At 50.3% G+C, this 20,231-nt stretch overlaps 1 protein-coding gene across 7 annotated transcripts in view; it reads left to right on the top strand.

Annotated features, from left to right (window-relative positions):
- STIM1 (stromal interaction molecule 1) overlaps positions 1-20,081 on the top strand; it is a 200,768-nt gene extending 180,687 nt beyond the window's left edge. For 4 of the 7 annotated variants that reach the window (XM_073333046.1, XM_073333056.1, XM_073333075.1 and 1 more), the window contains 5 exons: positions 3,915-4,015; positions 5,163-5,398; positions 6,461-6,541; positions 11,110-11,176; positions 17,359-20,081. In XM_073333046.1, coding sequence (XP_073189147.1) covers positions 3,915-4,015; positions 5,163-5,398; positions 6,461-6,541; positions 11,110-11,176; positions 17,359-17,908 — 1,035 coding nt within the window. In that variant the 3' untranslated portion in view covers positions 17,909-20,081. Of the gene's footprint in view, positions 1-3,914; positions 4,016-5,162; positions 5,399-6,460; positions 6,542-11,109; positions 11,177-14,290; positions 14,310-17,358 lie in introns of all 7 variants that reach the window. The other 3 variants (XM_073333085.1, XM_073333100.2, XM_073333067.2) reach the window with 3 other exon arrangements.
- Positions 20,082-20,231: the final 150 nt, after the last annotated feature.

Here is a 20,231-nt window from a genome sequence, read left to right as displayed (position 1 = left end):
ATTCTCTAATTTGTCAAGGTCATTTTCAATTCTAATCCTGTCCTTCAAAGTGCTTGCAATGCTTCCCAGCTTGGTGTCATCTGCAAATTTTATAAGCATCCTCTCCCGTCCATTAGTGAAGTCATTAATAAAAATACTGAATAGTACCAGGCCAAGGACAAAACCCTGTGGGTCCCCACTAGATACATCCTCCAAGTCTGACAACAAACCATTGTCTACTACTCTTTGAGTACAGTCTTTTAGCCATTTAACCACCCACCTTATAGTAATTTCATCTAAGAAAATAAGAGTGGCCATACTGGGTCAGACAATGGTCCACCTAGCCCACTATCCTGTTGTCAAGGTTCCTTCCCCACTCTGAACTCTAGGGTACAGATGTGGGGACCTGCATTAAAACCTCCTAAGCTTACTTTCACCAGTTTAGGTTAAAACTTCCCCAGGGTACAAATCAATTTTATCCTTTGCCCCTGGATTTCCACTGCCACCACCAAACTTTAACTGGGTTTACTGGGAAACGTAGTTTGGACACTTCTTTCCCCCCAAAATCCTCCCAACCCTTGCACCCCACTTCCTGGGTAAGGTTTGGTAAAAATCCTCACCAATTTGCATAGGTGACCACAGACCCAAACCCTTGGATCTTAGAACAATGAAAAAGCATTCAGTTCTCTTACAAGAAGACTTTTAATAGAAGTAAAGGAATCATCTCTGTAAAATCAGGATGGTAGATACCTTACAGGGTAATTAGATTCAAAACATAGAGAATCCCTCTAGGCAAAACCTTAAGTTACAAAAAAGACACACAGACAGGGATAGTCATTCTATTCAGCACAGTTCTTTTCTCAGCCATTTAAAGAAATCATAATCTAACACATACCTAGCTAGATTACTTACTAAAAGTTCTAAGACTCCATTCCTGTTCTGTCCCTGGCAAAAGAAGCCTATAGACAGACACAGACCCTTTGTTTCTCTCCTTCCTCCCAGCTTTTGAAAATATCTTGTCTCCTCATTGGTCATTTTGGTCAGGTGCCAGCGAGGTTACCTTTAGCTTCTTAACCCTTTACAGATGAGAGGATTTTTCCTCTGGCCAGGAGGGATTTTAAAGGGGTTTACCCTTCCCTTTATATTTATGACACCTGTAGTCTGGCAGTGGCCGCTGCCAGATGCTTCAGAGGGAATGAACAGAACAGGGCAATTGTCGAGTAATCCCTCCCCTGTAGTCCAGTCCCAGCTTCTGGCAGTCAGAGGTTTAGGGACATCTGGAACATGGGGTTGTGTCCCTGACCATCTTGGCTAATAGCATTAATGGACTATCCTCCATGAACTTACCTAATTCTTTTTTGAACCCAGTTATAGTTTTGGCCTTCACAACATCCTCTGGCAAGGAGTTCCACATGTTGACTGTGTGTTGTGTGAAGAACTACTGCCTTTTGTTTGGTTTTTAAACCCACTGCCTATTAATTCCATTGGTGACCCCTGAGTCTTGTGTTATGTGAAAGGTTAAATAACACTTCCCTATTCACTTTCTCCACACTATTCATGATTTTATAGACCTCTGTCTTATCCCCCACCCCTTAGTTTTCTCTTTTCTAAGATGAACAGTTCCAGTCTTTTTAATCTCTCCTGTTCCATATCTCAAATCATTTTTATTGCCCTTCTCTGTACTGTTTCCATTTCAAATATATCTTGTATGAGATGGGGTGGCCAGAACTGCACACAGGATTCAAGATATGGGCATTCAGTGGATTTATATAGAGACATCATGATATTTTCTCCCTTATTATCTATCCCTTTGCAAATGGTTCCTAACATTCTGTTCGCTTTTTTGACTGCTGCTGCACATTGAGCAAATGTTTTCAGAGAACTCTCCACAATGACTCCAAGATCTCTTTTTTGAGTATTAACAGTTAATTTAGACCCCATCATTTTGAATGTATAGTTGGATTATGTTTTCCAATGTGCATTATCTTGCACCACATTTCCCTAGTTTGCCTATGAGAATGCTATGTGGGCCTGGGTGAAAAGCCTTACTAAAATCAAGATATATCACTTCTACAGCTCTCCCCTATCCACTAGGCCACTCATCCTGTCAAAGAAGGAAATTAGGTTGGTTTGATAAATCCATGTTGGCTATTGCTTGTAATCCTATTAACTTCTAGGTGCTCCAAATTGGTTGTTTAATAATTTGTGCCAGTATCTTTCCAGATATCAGAGTTAGGCTGACTGGTCTATAATCCCCTGGGTCTTCTTTATAAAGACAGGTACTGTGTTGACATTCTCCCGTCCTCTGAGACCTCATCCATCCTCCTTGAGTTCTCAAAGATAGTTGCTAATGATTCAGAGATTGCTTCAGCTAGGTACTTCTTCAGCTAGTACCCTAGAATGAATTTCATCAAACCCTGTCAAAGTGAATACATGTAACTTACCTAAATATTTTTTTTAGTCTGTTCATTTTCTGTTTTGGCTTGTGTCCTTCCCACTTGTTTTTGGTATTAGTTATGTTGAGCATCTGGTCACCATTAACCTTTTTAACGAAGACTGAAGCAAAATAGGCATTAAACACCTTCTTGATGCCATCCATTATTAGCACTCCTTCCCTGCTAAGTAGTGGCCCTATACTTTTCTTCATCTCTTTTTCTTGCTCCTAATGTATTTATAGAACTTCTTCTTATGCCTTTGATGTTGCTTGACAGGTGTAATTCATTTTGTGCATTAGCCTTTCTGATTTTGTCCCTACGTGGTTTGGCTACTTTTTCGTATTCATGCTTAGCAATTAATCCATGTTTCCATGGAGGTTTGATGACATGATTCTATCTAATACTGGTCCATGATGCATGATGATATCAGGTACTGGTGTAATGCTTTACATTTTCAAAGTGCTGCACAAACCTTAATTAAGGCACCCAACGCAGTTGTCAGAGACACTTTACAGATGGGGAAATTGAGTCACAAAGAGATGAAGCGATTTGTCCAGCGTTATACAGTGAACTAACGTCAGAGCTGGTTTAGAACTACTGAGTTCTAGGCTCCCACCACATACTCAGGCCACTAGGCCACATTGCCACTCACTGAGTAAGTGGCTCTTTGGCGGATAAGTTTAAACCTGCTAATGTGCATAACTAGCTGTTGCGTGCAGTATCGTGCATTGTGAAACGTCTGTGAAAGGAACTCTCCACAGCCCCAGTGAGACCAAATCCAGCCCCAATGTCACACATATAAGGGCAGTGAAGTTTTTGACATATAAAATGTGTATGTTGTCTTCACTGGCCAAGTCACTTCGCTGTTCCCAGCTGTTTAAAATCTTCTGAGCGAAGCAGAGAGCAGGAAGCTAGTGCAGCCAGTGTGCATGGCTCTCTTGACATTGTACAGCAGTCAGACGTGACAGGACAAATATGAATTTGTCTGTCTTACCACATTCTGACCACAAACGCTGTAGCACTTCAGCCATTTCCCTGTATGGTGTCAGCTGCAGCGTTCCTGCCCCCGGTTTGCCTTTTGCAACTCTGCAGCAAACATTATTAGAGCATAAAGACCAAGGATCTGTACGTAGAGACTTAAGATTCAGATACACACAGGGCTCTAAAGAGGAGGCAAAACCCCATTTCAGGATGTTAGGATCCTGTTGATAAAGCTTTCATTGGTCTTTCTGGTAATGAGCCTGTGGCACGGCAGGAGTCCTTAGCTATGCAGTTGTAGCTGGTGCTCTGGAATCTTGTCCTTACTCAGCTCTTGACTGACACCCTAGCCAGCATGTTGTGTGGCATAACATCCGCAGAGAAAGTGACCGTTCAAGCTACTTGCATGTGTGCAAACAGCCACAGGACTATTTCTGTCTTATCCTGTTCAGGATATGATTGTCCTGGAGGAAACACAAGGGCAGATTGTTCCGGTGACGTTTTTCTGTTAATATATTTCAGGCTGAAAAAATTAAAAAGAAGCGAAACACCCTCTTTGGAACATTTCATGTTGCCCACAGCTCATCCCTAGACGATGTTGATCATAAAATCTTAACTGCAAAGTGAGTATCCACTGCATGCCTTCCTGCCATTTCCCCCAAATCCCTCCCCAGCACACGCATGTCTGCAAGGCTGTAATACACGCATGTCTGCAAGGCTGGTCTCATTTTGCTTAGCCTCACTGGGGCAAGGCACAGACATACAGCACACCTCTACGGATCCTGAACCCCAGGGAAAAGTCATTCTGTAGTGCATATTTTAAATACATTCTGTTGCACAGCATGGATTTGTTGGCCTTTTCTTTGCCTCAGTAAAAGTTGATCCTTATTTAATTTACATTTGTTGGGTTTTGGTGAATGTGTGAAATGTAACGGGTAACTAGTAACATTTTACCCCGTTAAGGTGGAAAATTGAAGTCCCGACCATTTACAGCTATTACAGATCCCATGTCTCTTTGCACAGTGAGAGGGATGTTCTTCCCTGAGGTAATTGTCCCCGGAGGTTTCCATTGGACAAGGTTTCCTGCTCTAGCCTGTTGCTGTATGCTGTGGCCATGTTCCCTCGTAAAGTGGGCTGCATTTCAGCCAACCTGTTGGTGGTTGATAAAGTTGTTCATATGGCTGATAGATATATTCCTGTAAATCCCTTCCTTTCATGGTGGAAGTATTCATTGGGATTTTGAGAAGATACTTACCTGTGAACTCCATCACACTTATCCAGCAAATAACCTGAAGGCTCATTCATTTGTCACTACAGTAAAGCTTCAGACACCACTAGCTTATTCATCTTAAAATTGATTCATTCATCTTACTTGCCTTCCAGGGTTGAGATTTTCCAAGCCAGCTAGAGGTGTTAGCCAGACAGCGCCCATTAAAATCCAAATGAATTAAAATCTCCTGGTCAGCTTTGAAAATCCCAACCCAAGACTCTGAGATTTGCGTGACTCAGAGCTGTATCACAATACTTTGACACTGACTCTTGTTGTCACTTTGAGAACCTGTCTGGGGGTTAACACACAGAAAAATCCCATTCAGAAGTGGTTACTACGTAAAGCTCTGCAAGGAGGTCTGGAAAAATACACAGAGAGGAATCTCATCTTAACATTCTGACTCCCTGTTTCAGACTCACTGGGATCTTCTATCTTGTGTAATTTGTTTCCACTGTTCCTCATTTGTTTTCCCTTTTCCCTTGTTCGAATCTTGTTTTCAGGCAAGCCCTGAGCGAAGTGACGGCTGCACTGCGGGAGCGCCTACACCGCTGGCACCAAATCGAGCTGCTGTGTGGGTTCCAGATTGTCAACAACCCAGGCATCCACACACTAGTGACAGCCCTGAACATCGATCCCAGCTGGGTGGGAACCTCCCGGCCCAACCCATCGCACTTCATCATGACTGATGATATGGACGATCTGGATGAAGAGATTGTGTCTCCCATGTCCATGCAGTGTATGTACCCTCTGCTAGATGATGTGCACTGAGGCGAGTTAACACTTAGCTACTGCTCCAGTGAGGGCACTGTGATACGCAAGATAGATAGGTGTGGAGAGCTGAGATGTATCGGAAGGGAACAGTGTAGCCATATTGTTTTTTTAAACCAACAGAGAAAGCGTGAGAGTCATTCTAGTGCTGGCATGTCAATATAAGCCCGACCTCCATTGCTGGAGGTATTTGGAAGCCATTAACTCCAGAAGTACTTACTAGTCCAGTGATGGAGAGACGTGTGGCTGCCCATGTTCTTCGTGGCGGTCTAGGGTAGAAGTGAAGAGAGCAGGAAGTTCTCCATGCGAGCTGGGCAGAGGAAGAGAGGGCAGTGCCGCAGTTGGAGGAGCAGTGGGTTCCAGCTAACTTGGCTGAGTCCAACTTGGAGCCACTTACCAGTGATGGCGTCGTCATAAGCATGACAGGTGCGCCAGCTAGATATTTATCTGAGGAGATGGGTTCCTGAGAAACTGCGGCTAGGATTTAACCAGGCAGTATCCACAAATCTTAATGGAAACCCCTGAGTACAAATTGGAGTGAAGACTCCAGATTTGATCCATACGTGGTATGGGCCCTGGGCAGAATTTTCACATCTCAGATTTTGGGTGCCCGACGGGAGATCCCTAGGGCATGGTTTTTGGAGCACCTGCAGTTCCTGTTAAAATCAATGGCCAAGGTTCTCAGCTGGTGAGAATCAGGCCAGCCACGCTGATTAACATTAACGAAGAGCCTGTCTGGCTCACGGGGGACTGCATGTGCTCAGCGCCTTTTCAAACTAAGCCCCTGGCGTCTCAAGTTGGGCTCCCGACACGAGTGACCCTTCAGTGTCACTATTGCCCTGCCCCACCCCCTGGGGCTCGTGGGGGTGCCATTCCCTGTGTGCAGGGGCCCCTTAGGGGAGGAGGACAGGTCTGTGGTTGGTCTGTTCCTGTCCTGTTCGGGTTGAGAATGCTGCTGAGTGCCAGTGATGATTATACCTGTAAATCAAACTTTTCTCTCTCCCTTTCAAACCTGATTGGCTAACCCCAGACGCGGCCTGGCTTTTGGGGCGCAGGTTCAGTGACCGCTCGTCTATCTCCATGGAGGATCTGTCCCTCTGGAAACACCCCGGTTTGGTTCTCTTGGTTGTTTTTTTTTTTTTTTCACCCGCTGGACTAAACTATATCCACGATTTTTCCAACTTTTTGACACAAAAACTAATTCACACGCTCTTCTCCAGTGAGACATTAGCATCTTTACTAACTCTGGGCAGACTCTGCTGGGATGAAGAAGAATTGCATGTTAGCTCCTTCCTCCTCACTTTGTGTTTGGATTTTTAAAACCAAGGTTTGAAAGGCAGTTTTGGTCAGGGCTTGGAGAGTGATTCTGCTCCCCTCTCCCTCCCTGGAGGACCCAGAGTATCAATGACAACAGTACCCTCCCTCTTTTGGGGTGATTCGGGCTGGTGGAGGGAGATGTCACCGACAGATGTGATTGTTTCAATGCTATATACAGCACAGTGGAGGCATACAGCTCCTGCCTGGAGGGAACATCTCAAGCGATTCCCCACTTCCACTGGTTAATCCACCCTCAGTGGAAGTGTTGTCACATTACAGAGCCTGGCTGTGTGTGATGGAGGAGGGAGAATATGGAGTTTCCTGGAGATCTGCCTCTAAAATATAAGAGGGTGGGGTCATCCTGCTAATGAGCAGAGTAGGGAACAAGATACCAGGTGATTAGGGTTTGATGCACCGCTGAGTTATTATTCTGGCTATACAGCAATGGAACTCCATTGACTTCAGTGGAATTAGGGTGAGGTAAACCTGGAGCACCAAGGCGATAAATCAGGCCCAGAAAAGTAATCAAGGCCTTCGATGGACAATCTGTTCATATTTATAAGTCAAAGTATCCTCATGGAAAATGGGGACACACTAAGGATGTGAGTTACCCTGTGTGGCCTGGAGTATGTCTGCAGGGGGGTAAACACGCATGGCTGGCCCGGGGCAGCTGACTCGGGCTCACAGGGCTCGGGCGCTGGGGCTGAAAAATGGCTGTGTAGACGTTCAGGCTCAGGCTGGAGCCCAGGCTCTAGTACCCTCCACCCTGGCAGGGCCCCAGCTGGAGCCTGAGTGTCTACCCAGCAGTCCTACAGCCTGAGTCAGCTGACCCAGGCCAGCTGCAGCCGTGCCGTAGGTACGTACTCACAGAGACAGAGGCAGGATTGAAACCAGGAGCCTTGACTCCCAGTCCCGTGCTCACTACAAGAGCTTGGTAAACAAAACCCAGGGGCATGACAGATGTGTAAGGGACAACGTTGGGGGATGAAAAGCATTAATAGATTCCAATGCCAGAAGAGACCATTGTGATCATCTAGTCTCACCTCCTGTGTAGCACAGGCCAGGGAACTGCCCCGGCATGGAGGAGGGGAAAGGCCCAGTGAGGAAAGAAGAGCCCTCAGTTCCTCAGGAGATCTGAAATCCCACAAACGTATCCTCCTCCTCCAGCTCTGTGATAGAAAAGCCTCTCCTCCTAAGGCCAAGTAAGACCCCACCTGGGCCGCTTGACCGTGCCAGCATTGGTTCACATCAGCAGAGCTCCATTTGAAGAAGAGGAAGGTGTATAGCCCGAATGGCCCCCAGATCTGGCCCCTGGCTGCTCCAGCTCTCTCCTCCTCCAGCCACCTTCCTGACGAGTGTTTCAGAAGATAGAGATTTAGCTTCACTCATAGTTTGATTTATTAGGTTTATTTCAGTTCAGGATCCAGCAGGAAAGAAATTCTGTAAATGTTTAGGCTGCACAGTCGAAAGAGGGCCTCTGAAAGGATCACTGGTTGCAGAGGGTAGCAGTGGGGGAACGGAGACCCTCATCAGTGGGAATCTCCTGGAGGAAACCGTGTGGCTAACCCTGAGAGTGTTAAGACAGCAGTTTGTTTGGATTATTTTTGTTGCATTTCTTACTGTACAGTGATATTCCTCTTATACTGCAATATACCCAGACAGTGACCACTCCAGAATGTGTATGTATTTGAACCACAAGATGCCCTGTTCTCTTAGCTGTGGAGTGGGTTTGACAGCAGCGTTTTACTGGTTTTTCAATTCCCAAAAGAGCTCTCCCTGTACTTCACTTCTGAGCTTTTCTGTCCATTCACCTTTTTAAACATTTTGACATCACTGTCTTATGTGTATGCACCTTTAGACGCCAGAAAGTTTTGAACCCCCCTGCAAAGGAAACATACAGGACAGCCCAAAATGCAGCCCAGGGAAAAGTGTAGCCACAGTCACACTTGACTGCTCTATGGAGATGCAGCCTATGGAATGCTGTGTCTCAGCATGCAGTGCTCTCTCTTGATCTCAGTGGCCATTGCAGATACCAGGAGTCGCTGCAGGATATATCCTTACTGAATATGAGGGCAAGACTGTCATCTGCTCCAATTCAAGCAAATGAGGGGTGTCCCTCAGTTGGGTAGAGTTCAGGCACCCTGGATAGAAATTTTGGTGGCTGAAGAACTTTGGGTCTTAGAATGGAAGAGCACAGAGATGTACTAGTGCCATCAGATATTGTTTTATGCTGTAAAGCTGGACAAAATTACTGTCTGCCAAGCACAGCTCCACCAGGGTTGCATTTAGCAAGCAACAGTTGAGAACTTCCCGTGTCACATCCTAGCATCTCCTCATTGGAGCACCAAGTTGGGTTGGGTAGGGTCAAGAAGTCTGGAAATCAAGAAAGAAGGGATGGTGGCCTAAATATTAATGATCCTTTATTTCACTATAATGAACTTTTTATTTCAAGGATTCTGGTACTCAGCAATAAAAACAAAAAATCCGTACGGAAGTTCAGGCAAGAAATGCATTGCAGCTTATAATTACCACATTAGAAATGCTTTGCATCTTATAATTACCACATTAGAAACACATTACAGCCCATAATTACACACACCAGCTAAAGCAAGCTGTGAATCCACAGCTGTGAATGGTCAGACTTTGAAGGTAGTAATTTCTACTCAGTGCTGTTCCTGAGCATAATTTTATAAATGATCAGTGTGCAGTGGACAAGGATTTATCTTACAAGTGCTCTCCACTGTCAGAGGGTGAGATTTACCCTTTGCAGTGGGACTGGCACAATGCCTAGGCACTGCTTATGTCCCAGGTTAGACTTTAGTGCCTAGGCCATGTGCTGGCCTCCTGTCCAAGGGCGAATTTCACTCCAAGTCGGTTCTACTCTGAGAGATGACTCTCTAATTATCCTCCTGGTGGTCCATGTTTATCAGTGCTCAGTGACTTGAAGAGCAGATATAAGTAGAGATGTTTTTTTCTGTCTTTCGGCCTGGGGAGCACCACTACTGTTCTGTTCTATAAAGGTTTTAGACTGCGCTTATCAATGTAGCATCTCAACAGCTACTCCTAGATTCTGCAGGCCACGCTCTGCCCTGAGTGACACCCGTGCTGCCCGACTGCTTTCAGATTATACTCTGACTTGTCCGCATGTAATTTGGCCTCAGAACCTTATTCCCAAAAGAAACTTATGATGAGATTTGAATGCGGTCTACAAGTACGTACACCAGATGTCTTTTTAATCTAGCAGACACAGGTATAATGAGATCCAATGGTCAGAAGCTGAAGCTAGAAAAATCCAGACTAGAAATAAGGTGCAATTTTTTGAGGGTAATTAACAACATTGGAACAACTCACCTAGGGGCTTGGTAGATTCTACATCACTTGAAATCGATGTATTGAGATTTGAGGTCTTTCTAAAGGGTATGCTGAAATGAAAGTTATGGGCTTGATGCAGGGAAGAGTGGGTGAGGTTCTCTGGCTAGTGCTATGTAGGAGGTCAGATTATATAATCACAATGGTCTCTTCTGGCATTAAAAGCTGTGACAGTGCATGAGAAGGAAAGAAGCCAGCGTGGCTTTCAGAGCTTAAGATGAATTTGCTAATGGAAAAAAAAAATCTTGCAAACTGAGCACTCTGATGTGGAAAGGGAACTGGCTGATGTCATTTTTTCAGAGCCGATCTGCACTTGGTGGGTGTATATAATAGTGAAAAACGGTAGCTAACCCTACTAACATTGATTAGACCAGCTGATACATCTCAAAAAGTACTCCCTTTTCTTGCACTGGGCATCTCAGCCATCCAACCCTGCAGACAAAGGCACACAGTGAAAGCTGAGAGATTCCTGCACCTTAATGGAAACTTTCTTGTGCTTCAGTTGAAGTGCAACTGTACTTAATCGAAGGGCAAATCACGCTCTCAGCAGAGAAGGGGTAAATCTGGAGCATTTCCATGGAATCAGTGCAAATACACTGGGGTAGAACTGGTATCAGTAAAATCAAAATCAGACCCCTTGCTTCAGTCTCAAGCTAGAAATATAAACCTCTGATAGCGCACACTCCTCTCTGGTCACCTGTGTCAAGTCTGGGGATAATATAAGGAATGTAAAATTCAGTTTCTCTTGGGCTGGTCCTTGATCAAAGCAGAAGCAAAGATGTAACACCTCTTCTGTATCAAACAGCACAGCTCTCAGCACCCCAGACAGGATGGCTGAAAGGGCCAAAGCGGTGCTCCATTGGTACAGAGTTTGATTATCTGTGACCTGTAATGCTGACATGGGATGGTGGCTTTATGCCAGTGCAGTCTGGCTGGTTTAGTGCACAGGCTCTTCTCCAGCTGCATTCAGTATTCTCTTCTCTGTCATTACAGCTGCCCCCGTGCCCAGCGGTGTCCGCCAGCGCGTCGTGGACCCGCAGCACTCCCTCGGATCTCAGAGGTTGGTAGAGAGTTACGTGTATGGCCAGAACGAGCCAGGCCAGCCTGCCCATTACCTGTCAGGCAGAGTTGCTCTCCGTCGAATGCACAGCCTCACTTCTGGACAATCTTTTAGTTCTGACGCTCATGGAACCAGCTTAGCATCTGCCACCACCGCCTCTTCCACCTCTTGCTCCTCCACCGCCATCACCACTGCATCCTCTCCTGCTTGCCATGCCCACCCTATCTATTACCATCACACCTCCTCCTCTTATATCCTCCAGATGGACTCCGCCCCTGACCTGCCCCCTCCTGATGTCACCTCGGGGATTCGTTGTCGCACTGAGAGCTTTGGGTATACTCCTTCTTCTTTTCTAGCTCCCTCTAGCCTGCCGTGCCTCGGAGCTGATGCTTGCTTTGGCGTTCTTCCTCTTGGAGTCCTTTTACCCTTTCCCTTCGGGCTATAATCATTCCTTGGTTTCTGCCGTTTTTGCTTCCTTAGCCTCTCTCCCATGTAAGCACAGCCGTTTTAGGATTACTGCGATTGCAGAACTTGGTCCAGTGCCTCATCTGTCATCTCAGTGGTGATTAACCAATGAAGTGCTGTGGTTTTGGCTGAAAGTTGCCTGTCTCTGTGAATAAATCGGTCTTTTATTTGGGTGATGTGCCTGCGGGAACAAAGGTAACACAACTAATCAAACAAACACTGACCTTATTTGAAACCTTGTCTCATCTTTGGCTCTTCCCAAGCAAATTGCAAATGAGTGTAAGTGGTTAGCTCCTGGCGAGTGCTGCTTGGAGCATGCGGCAGGAGCTGAAGTACCCCATTGTGTTCAGGGGTGACATGGACCAGCAGTATCCAGGGAAGATGAGCTCAGAGTGACACTCTCCTTTGTGTCTCAGCCCCAGTCGTATGGCAATGGATGGCCGAGCGATGAGCGTCTCAGCTCTAGGTTACCAGCTGTAGTCTGGTCCATGTCCATAATGACTAGAAGGCAGTGATGGCTGTTTGGTGGCCTATGGGAAGTGAGTTTGTGGACTTGGTCCAGTTCAGACCATCCCATTGTTGATCAGCAGCCCTGTGAGCAGTGCCAGCAGAGAGGCCTTGGGAACGGAATGTCCTCTTCTTCCCTAGAAGGGGTCCTCCTAAAAGATGGCTGAAGCCCACTGTGCCGAGAGCTTGTGCTGACACTGCTCATGTTCCTAGCTGCCCCATGGCTGAAGTAGAGGGTTCCATTTTTTGTGCTGCTCAGGGCACCTTCCTCCACAATTAAATTCACACACAATGATTGAAAACAAACAGGAAAAGCCTCTCAGCTTATTAAATGGACATGTCTTGAGAGCACCTTTTGAATTGAAGATAGCAGGCAGAGAATCTACCACTGTTAGAATAACTTCCAGCAGGCCCTAGTTCAGGACAGAAGCTGAGCTCTTGCTGTTAAACACACAGTTATGGAAGGAGTATGGTCGAGTGCTTAGGGCCCGGGACTAGGGTTCTGGGTTCAGGTGTCCTGGGTTCTCTTCCAATTTCTGACTCTTCGGGTGGCATCACTTCTCTGGACTCAGTTTCCTCATCTGTAAAACTGGGAGTTCTCTCCTAGCTCAGTGGCAGTGTTAAATAATGAGCGGGTGGCAAATGGTTGGAGATTGGAGGAGATGCTAGAGAAGCGCAAAGCATAGCGGACTGCATTAGTAGTGGTCTCCCTAGGTGTACATACTCCCCAGGATATAATCAACTTGTCCAGAACCTTCCACAGTCTGGGCTTTAGCTAGCTGGCTCTCACGCTCCACCTGTGTGTCTCAAAGCAGATCTCTCCAAGACGAGTGCTGTTAATTCAGTATGTTCCTGGTGGCCCAGAGCAACCTCTGAGGCATGGGCCGCAAATCACAGCACTTGTAAAGCATGAGCTAATCGTGCAGTTTAGACGTGTGCATTCTGGAGCAACAAGCCTTATGAAAATTCATGCCGGAAAGTGGCCCTGCCCGTGTTCCATACGGGGTTATTGAACAGCCCCATCTTGGCTCATGTATTGTTTGTGGAAGGGGAGCAAAGAGCCGTTTGAATATAATTTAGGTGAATTGCTTGCCAAATTTCAGTCCAGTTGGGCCCGTCCTGTTTGACAGGTAAAGGTCTGGAACCACCTTCCATGGCAAGGTACAGCCCTGAATAAGTTCTTACAGCCGAGTGTCCAGTCCTTGGAAACAGGGTTACGCTAGGAGTCTTGACGTCAGCTTGAAGGGCAGTTTGTCACGAGAAGTGGCATGTTTTTCCCGAAGCTGTTTGCTCTTCTGGGCAGATGTGTGTGTTTGCTGGCCCTACAAAAAGCCCAGGCCTGGAGACCTGTAAGTCAGAGGCAGAACAATGCTTGGCTTGATCCTCAGCTTCCTGGCGGATATCACAGTGGTCGCTTCTGACCCTGACTCTGTGTCGTTTTCAGTGAAAGAGCGAGATTTCTGATTTGTTTCTGCTCTGTGCCCCTGGAGGAAACCTGCTGGCAAAAGGGCACTTACTTAGCAACGGCCATCCCTGCCCCATTGAGACTGTCTTCTGGAAGGCTAGCCTCCAGTACGCTGTCCAAAGCAAGGGTCTGAGTCGGGAGTAGAGCCAGGCAATTAGGCCCTCAGGCTTCATTTTCCTCTTGTTTCATTTGCATGTGTGTCAAACTGCACCTTTTTATTGCACTTCCATAGTCCTTTTGTCTGAGGAGCTCGGAGCCCTGTCTAGACATCAGTCGAGCCGCACAACATCCCCAAGAGAGATGAGCATGACATGGGGAAACTGAGGCAAAGAGACCCCCCTCTGAGAGTCAGTGCTGGAGTCGGGAACAGAATCCAGGAGTCCCCATGACAGAGGCGGGTACTGCCCCAAACTCTGTGATATAATGTATGGCTCCTTTTAGCCCCAGCAACACCCAGGAGATGGCTGCTGGCGAGCCTTTGCCAGGGAAGTGTCTCTGCCAGCCTCTTCCTTTCCCCTAAGGAAAGAGAGTGAGTAGCTCTGGGCACTGCATCGTGCTTAGCTATCTGCTTCCTCCATGTCCTGCGAATACTGACAGCCCCTTCTCTAAAGGCCGGGCCGCTGGATTGGCTGTCACAAACTCCTCACTCTTCGCTTCTCTTTTGCAATTGGCTTCAGAGGACCTGGTGCAAACAAGGTCAGCGCTGTTCTGATTCTGGAGGCTGGTGTGTGTCTTTGAATGCTAACATTCAGGGATGGGGGTGGCGGATGCTCTGTGCACAGAGGTTTCTGCTTTCCAGCTCCTGCTCCTAAGCTGTGCCAGTGGTTCTCGTGTGGTGGGGAGGGGGCGGGAGATGGAGTCTTCCACCTGGGTGCCCTTTGTCTATAAGGTGGGAGCAGGGGCTGTCAAGAGACTTGGTGCCAGAGCCATTAGATGGGGTGGGGGAGTGGGAATTAATGATGGGGCTCCCCGCTCCCCAGTGAGTTGGGGCCTCTTCCCAGCCCCAGACTGCTTGATGCTGAGGGCAGCTGTGTAACCAAACAGTAGGTCTGGCCCAGCTCTGCTGTAAGCAAAGCGGTGTGACACTGATGTTGTGCTGCCTGGATGGAGCTGGGCCCCAGCTGGAAAAGGCAGGGAATGGAAGAAAGGAAAACAAGTGCCGTATGTGCTGGGGAGCTATGGCACGGTCAGGCTGAATGGCCTTGAATCCATCCTGAGGAAGCTTGACAGTACCTCATCCCAGGTCCTGTGTGATACGGACAGCGGAAGCCCGTTTAGAGAAAAGCAATCAATGGGCAGCCGAGACCTGGGCAGGCAAGGAGCCCCCACGTGTTCTGCTATTCCCCTTCCATTCTTCCACATTCTGCTGTCTCCAGGAGTTTGCTTCTGTCCATTTCATGCCCATCCCATTCCTGTACCCCTCCCCCAACCACCCCCAGCACTGGGCAGACCTGGGCTAGTGAGTTAGGACAAGTAGGTGAGCGTAGAAAAGAACGTGCAGCAATCTGTAAATCATACGTTCGTGCCCTTGGCCTCACACTGTCAGTCACGTGGCTTTGGTGCCTGTGAACATGCTTGGCTGCGTTTAAAAGAACCGTCAACCACTGTAATGATGTGGCCAAGACTCGCAAAAACAGGGGCCCAAAGTTAAACGCCTGAGTCCTTATTTTGGCACCCAAATAGGTGACCTGGTTTTCCATAAGGCTGAGCACCTGGCCGCTCCCACAGGAGTCAGTGGCTGGGGGTTTCTGACTCAAGTCCCATGAAAACCAGTTGAATCTGTGCTCCAAGTGACAGGGGTAAATCTCAACCACTGACTCCAGGAAGAGCCGCTAGGCGTCCCAGCTCTCGGAAACCCAGACCATCGATTTGGTTCCAAAAGGAGGGCTTGGCAGTTTAACTGGAAGCACCGGTTTTCGAAAGTCTTGGCCAGTGTTGGCTTCAAGTGGCTGGTTTAGGAGCGACAGATGGGCAGGATGGTAGTGCCTAACCTCTCTTCTTCCCCTGCACTCTTCCTGCTTCCTTCTTCCTCTTCCCTCTGGATCCCTCTCCCCTTCCTCCCGACCTCTAACCCCTACAAAGGGACATATGGTTGTAGTCCTTGGCTCTGAAGGCGTGGGAGGTGGGTCAAGACCGGTGGGGCCCATACTAAAGGCTGCTGTCACATACAGATCTCACCCTGTGGGAGCAGGCTGTGGAGGGCTAGGAAGTTCCAGGTGAAGCCCTAGCAGTTTCATCAAACAAGAGCATGTGCCACTTGACCTCTCTCATTACGCAGGGTCCCCTGAGTCCGGCAGAGAGGGTTTCCTAGAGCCAGCAGGGGTTGCTGTGGAGTCTGCTGGCTGCAGCAGTGTTGGGTGGACCCACTGCAACCTGACAGCGGGTCAGAGCTGAGGGTGCAAAGGGAAACCCGTGGCTCTGCAGCCCCCCTGCCTTCTTTCCCCACTCTCCGGTCTGCAAAGACCAAAGATACCCTGAGGACTGGCTCACCAGTGGCCAGTCCCTTCCCAACACAAGAATTGGCAAGGGGCTGGTGGCACAAACCACTGTGCAGTCTGGCTGGCAGGGTCGGTTGTGCATCAGGAGCATTCATTCAGGCATGGCTTTGCGTGGGAAAGCCTCACCCCTAGTTGTGATGCTTGCAATGAGCGGTTTGCACTGGCTGCCTCGGCGGTGGGATGGGGGGCAGCCAGGCGAATGCTGTGTCTTCGATCAGTCTGCAGACTGCAAGCTGAGAGGGACTGTGTGCACACATGCGGGCTGAGATAATGCAGTGGAACCCTGCTCTGTTCAAATGAGACCTGATGCCACAGCCGCATGTATCAGGGCATCAGGACCATGCAATGACCCCTGGGGCCCAGGCCGAGAGGCAGAGCACTCACTCCGTGTGCGGGGAGATCCACTCTTCCTGCTCGTTTCTCTCAGTTCATGGCAGCGCCATGGGAGAGATGTGGGGTTTGGAGGGTAAAGTCACAGGAAAGGTTTAAGCTAAAGTACTGTTACCAGAGAGGGGGGAGCTCCCTGCCCAGGCCCCTGTTGGTGGGACCTCAGCCCCGACAGAGCTCACCCGGCTGGAGGAGTCGTCTGACACCGCCTGTTAGTACAGCTATCGCTGGGGGTTGTTACGCCCTTGTGAAGAGCTAGGTGGTGTGAAGCTGAACTCTTACAGTTGTCTTTGAGCCCAGGAAGTGCAGGGCTGAGAGCTTTGCTGCCACCCAATGGACCAGGTCCTGTGAGCGGGCCCCAACTTCCTCTGTGCCGCCCCCATGGCCCCTGCGCTCTATTGTCTGACAGCAGAGATTCTCCCTGGCCTTAGGCCTCATCCGACCGAGGCTTTGCCCTGATTCCAGGCACAAGGGCGCACCCCGAGCACAGACAGCTGAAGCCAAGGGAACCTGCCCTGGTTCCCACTAGCTGCCAACAGCAGCTCTGCCTGGGGGGTTGCTCTGCCCCATGTGCCAGGTAGCTTGCATGGGCGGGGCAAGTTCTCGCTCCGTTGGGCCTGTTAGCAGCAACCCCTGCAAGGGAAGCACAGCGGGAGAGCAGGACGGGGCCTGGCAGGAGCAGAGCAGCAGAACTGGTTTGCTCCTGGAGGCTTGTTGCAAGTTTCTCCCTGCAGAATAACACATGGGAGAGTTCCACTGTGTTAGCCGGGCTGAGCCATTGTGCATGCATGTGCCTGTGTGCGAGGCTCCTCCGGGCATGGGCCTCTGTTGTGACCTTCTCCTTCTCCTCCCGCCCCCAGAGACCTCACTCGCTCCGACTCCGATTCCTCCTTCCTGTACATGAGCGACCATCAGCGCATCCCAGGCTCTGCTCCCAAGCTCCTGGCTGCCAGGCCCCCCCTGCTGACCAGGTCCGCAGAGGAGGCTACTTCAGGCCACCCTGCCGGCTGCGCCCCGACCTCCAACGGAGGCAGCAGGCATGGCGAGGCCTCCTCACTGGGGGCTTTGCAGGAGCGGCTGGCCGAGAGCCCGGTGGTGGCGAAGAAGATGATGATGCTGAACCATGGTATGGAGAAGTCCACCAGCCTCGGGGAGATCAGCCACCCGACAGCGGGCAGGCAGAGCCACTCCGATTCCTCCCGCTCACACAGCCCCAGCTCCACCGAGCCCGACACGCCCTCCCCCATCTCTGACTCCAGGCCCGGCAACGCTAAGAACACCCGCATCCCGCAGCTGGCCGCCAAGAAGAACGCCGGGGAAGAGGACAGCGGCTCCACGGGCGAGGAGACTGACTCCAGCCAGGGCAAGAAAAAGTTCCCCCTAAAGATCTTCAAAAAGCCCAAGAAGTAGGAGGAGGAGGAGGAAAGCCAGCCACCAACCCAGTCCCTTGGGCAGGGAGGGGCGGGGCACAGAGCCATGGGCGAAGGCACCCTTCCCACCCCTTCCAGGAGCCACATGGGTGGGGTGCTTGCAACTGCCCACCCCCTCCTCCCCGCCTCCCAAGCAAGTCTTGTAAAATCTGCAGGGGAAGGAGCTATTTAAACGTATTTATTTCCTGACTTGTAAACCAGCCGCCCCTTCTCCCTCCCTCCGATTCAGTAGCCCCCTGCTTTGCAGTGCATGGCTTCTCATGACTTCCGAGCGGTCCTGCCTCCGCTTGGCCACACGGCAGTTAGGGTTTGTTTAATGTGCTTTGATTTTTTTCCCCTTTTGGCTTCTTCGGGACTCCTGCACGTGTGGCTCCTGCTCAGCTTGAGAACCTGACCAGGGGAGGGTTCCCTCTGTGCCAGGCCCGCCGCTTGCATCTATGCACCCCCAGGGCTTTGGCCTCCCTCTCGCCTGGGCCAGGGCAGTGGCTCGGGGAGGTCAGGGCCTAGTCCTGGCTACTCAGGGTTGAATCCGCTGCGATCTCTGAGGGGTAGCTGCCTCGTCCGTGTTTTTGCCGCTCTCCTTGGGCAGTGTAGGGCACTTGGGGAAAGACGCCCCGTGGCTGAGGTGACTAGGGAGAGTGGATGGGGCTTATGCGTTTTTGGCAGGGGAGAGCTGAAGGCACGTGCCTGCCAGCGGATTCAGGGCTTTGGGTGGAGAGAGAGCAAGGGCCTGGCCAGTGTTTCTGCATTCAGGAACCGTGGCCAAGTCTATTCTAGGCAGTGTTTGTTTCTTTAGCTGGCTGAGGGGATGGCTGCAGCCTGCCGGGTTGTTTCTGAAGCGGGGCCTGCTTGGTGAGGATCACCCAGCAGGCCCTGCCCTGTCTCAGCCTTCCCAGCCCCTGTAGCAGGAGCTGGAGATGGGCTTCCTTCAGCCAGGGCCAGGCACCGGGCAAAGGAAATCAGGTGTGGGGGAGGCAGATGCTGTGAACCCCAGAGCAGCTCCTACCAGGCCAAAGGGCCGCAAGCCATTTGGGTACAGCTGGGCGACCACCTTGTGCTCCATTGAGCTGCCCGGGTGAGTCGGGCCAAAGACTTGTCTTCAGAACAGGGCCGAGAGCACAGGCCCTTCCCCTGGGCTTGGACCCAGAGCGTTGGAGAATGAGAATTCCCCTCAGGAAGGCGGGCGGGTTCCGGGTAGGTGGAGGAGTCGGCTTTGCTGCATGCTGGGCCGTGTCTGGTTCCCAGGGAGGAGCGATTGGCCTTGGGGGTTCCCCTTTGCAGCACGGCTCCCTGTTCCCGCCCATTCATCCCAGCAGGGGAGCGCCCAGGCTTTGAGCAACCACCAAGGAGCCTCGGGGTGAGGGCCTGGCGTTTTGCCTGCCGTATTGTGGAGGAATCCTGGGGGGATAAGCAGGGCTGGCTGCAGGATCCCTGAGGAGGAAGAGGGGCTGGCTGGGGCCTTTGCTTGTAGCCGGTCTGTCGCGTCTCCAGGACGGGCGGACGAGGTGTTCTCGAGCCGGTAGTTAGACGATTACATTGTTGCTTTGAGATAAGTGAAAAATCCTCTATGTTGATTAAGTGCCTGCGATTCCTCACTCGCCTGCCCTCCTGGCTGCTGCTGGCCACCTATCTGACCTGGGAGACCCAGCGCGAGGAGCCAGCCCCTAGTCCTGCTGGGCGGGCAGCGGCTGCCAGCTAGTGCCAGGTAGCACTGGGTCACATACCCTCCCCTGCCACCTTGGGCTGGTCCTGCTCCATGCAGCTTTGATGGCACTGGAGCAGATTCAGACCAGACCAGCTGTCTTGGAAAAGGTTCCCGACCCCCGCTGAGAGCAGCCTGGGGGCCTTGCCTTGCAGCAGCGCCCAAATCCCTCCCGGCAGCGGTTCCAGAGCAGGGCAGGAAGGGCCCCGGAGAGGTGCGTAGCCCAGGCCTGAGCGTCTTACAGCCCAACCCCAGCAGGCCCGGGTGCGTCCTCCCTGCTCTGGGCACTGCCTGTGGGCAGGGCACCCCTGCTGGGCCAGGCGCCCTGTGGCAATGCTTGCTGGAGAAGGTGGTGGCATTTCTAAAGCAGCGATTGTGATGCATCTGCCAAGTCTGATTTGTCATTTCATAAAACTGTTTTCAATCCAATAAAGCATGTAGGAGATTTTGAGCAAGGGGCTGCTGGTCTCTTCTTGGCTGGCTGCCGCGAGGAACGGGCACCGAGAGGCCAAGCCCCAGGCTGAACAGCAGAGGGTCAGGGTCTGCCAGGCTCACACACGCATCACCGCTTCCCTGGTGACGGGGGCTGCGCTCCCTGGGC

This window comes from Lepidochelys kempii, chromosome 1 (assembly GCF_965140285.1).
Source record: "Lepidochelys kempii isolate rLepKem1 chromosome 1, rLepKem1.hap1, whole genome shotgun sequence".
Classification (NCBI taxonomy): domain Eukaryota; kingdom Metazoa; phylum Chordata; order Testudines; family Cheloniidae; genus Lepidochelys; species Lepidochelys kempii.
This window is presented reverse-complemented; position numbering and strand designations above follow the sequence as displayed.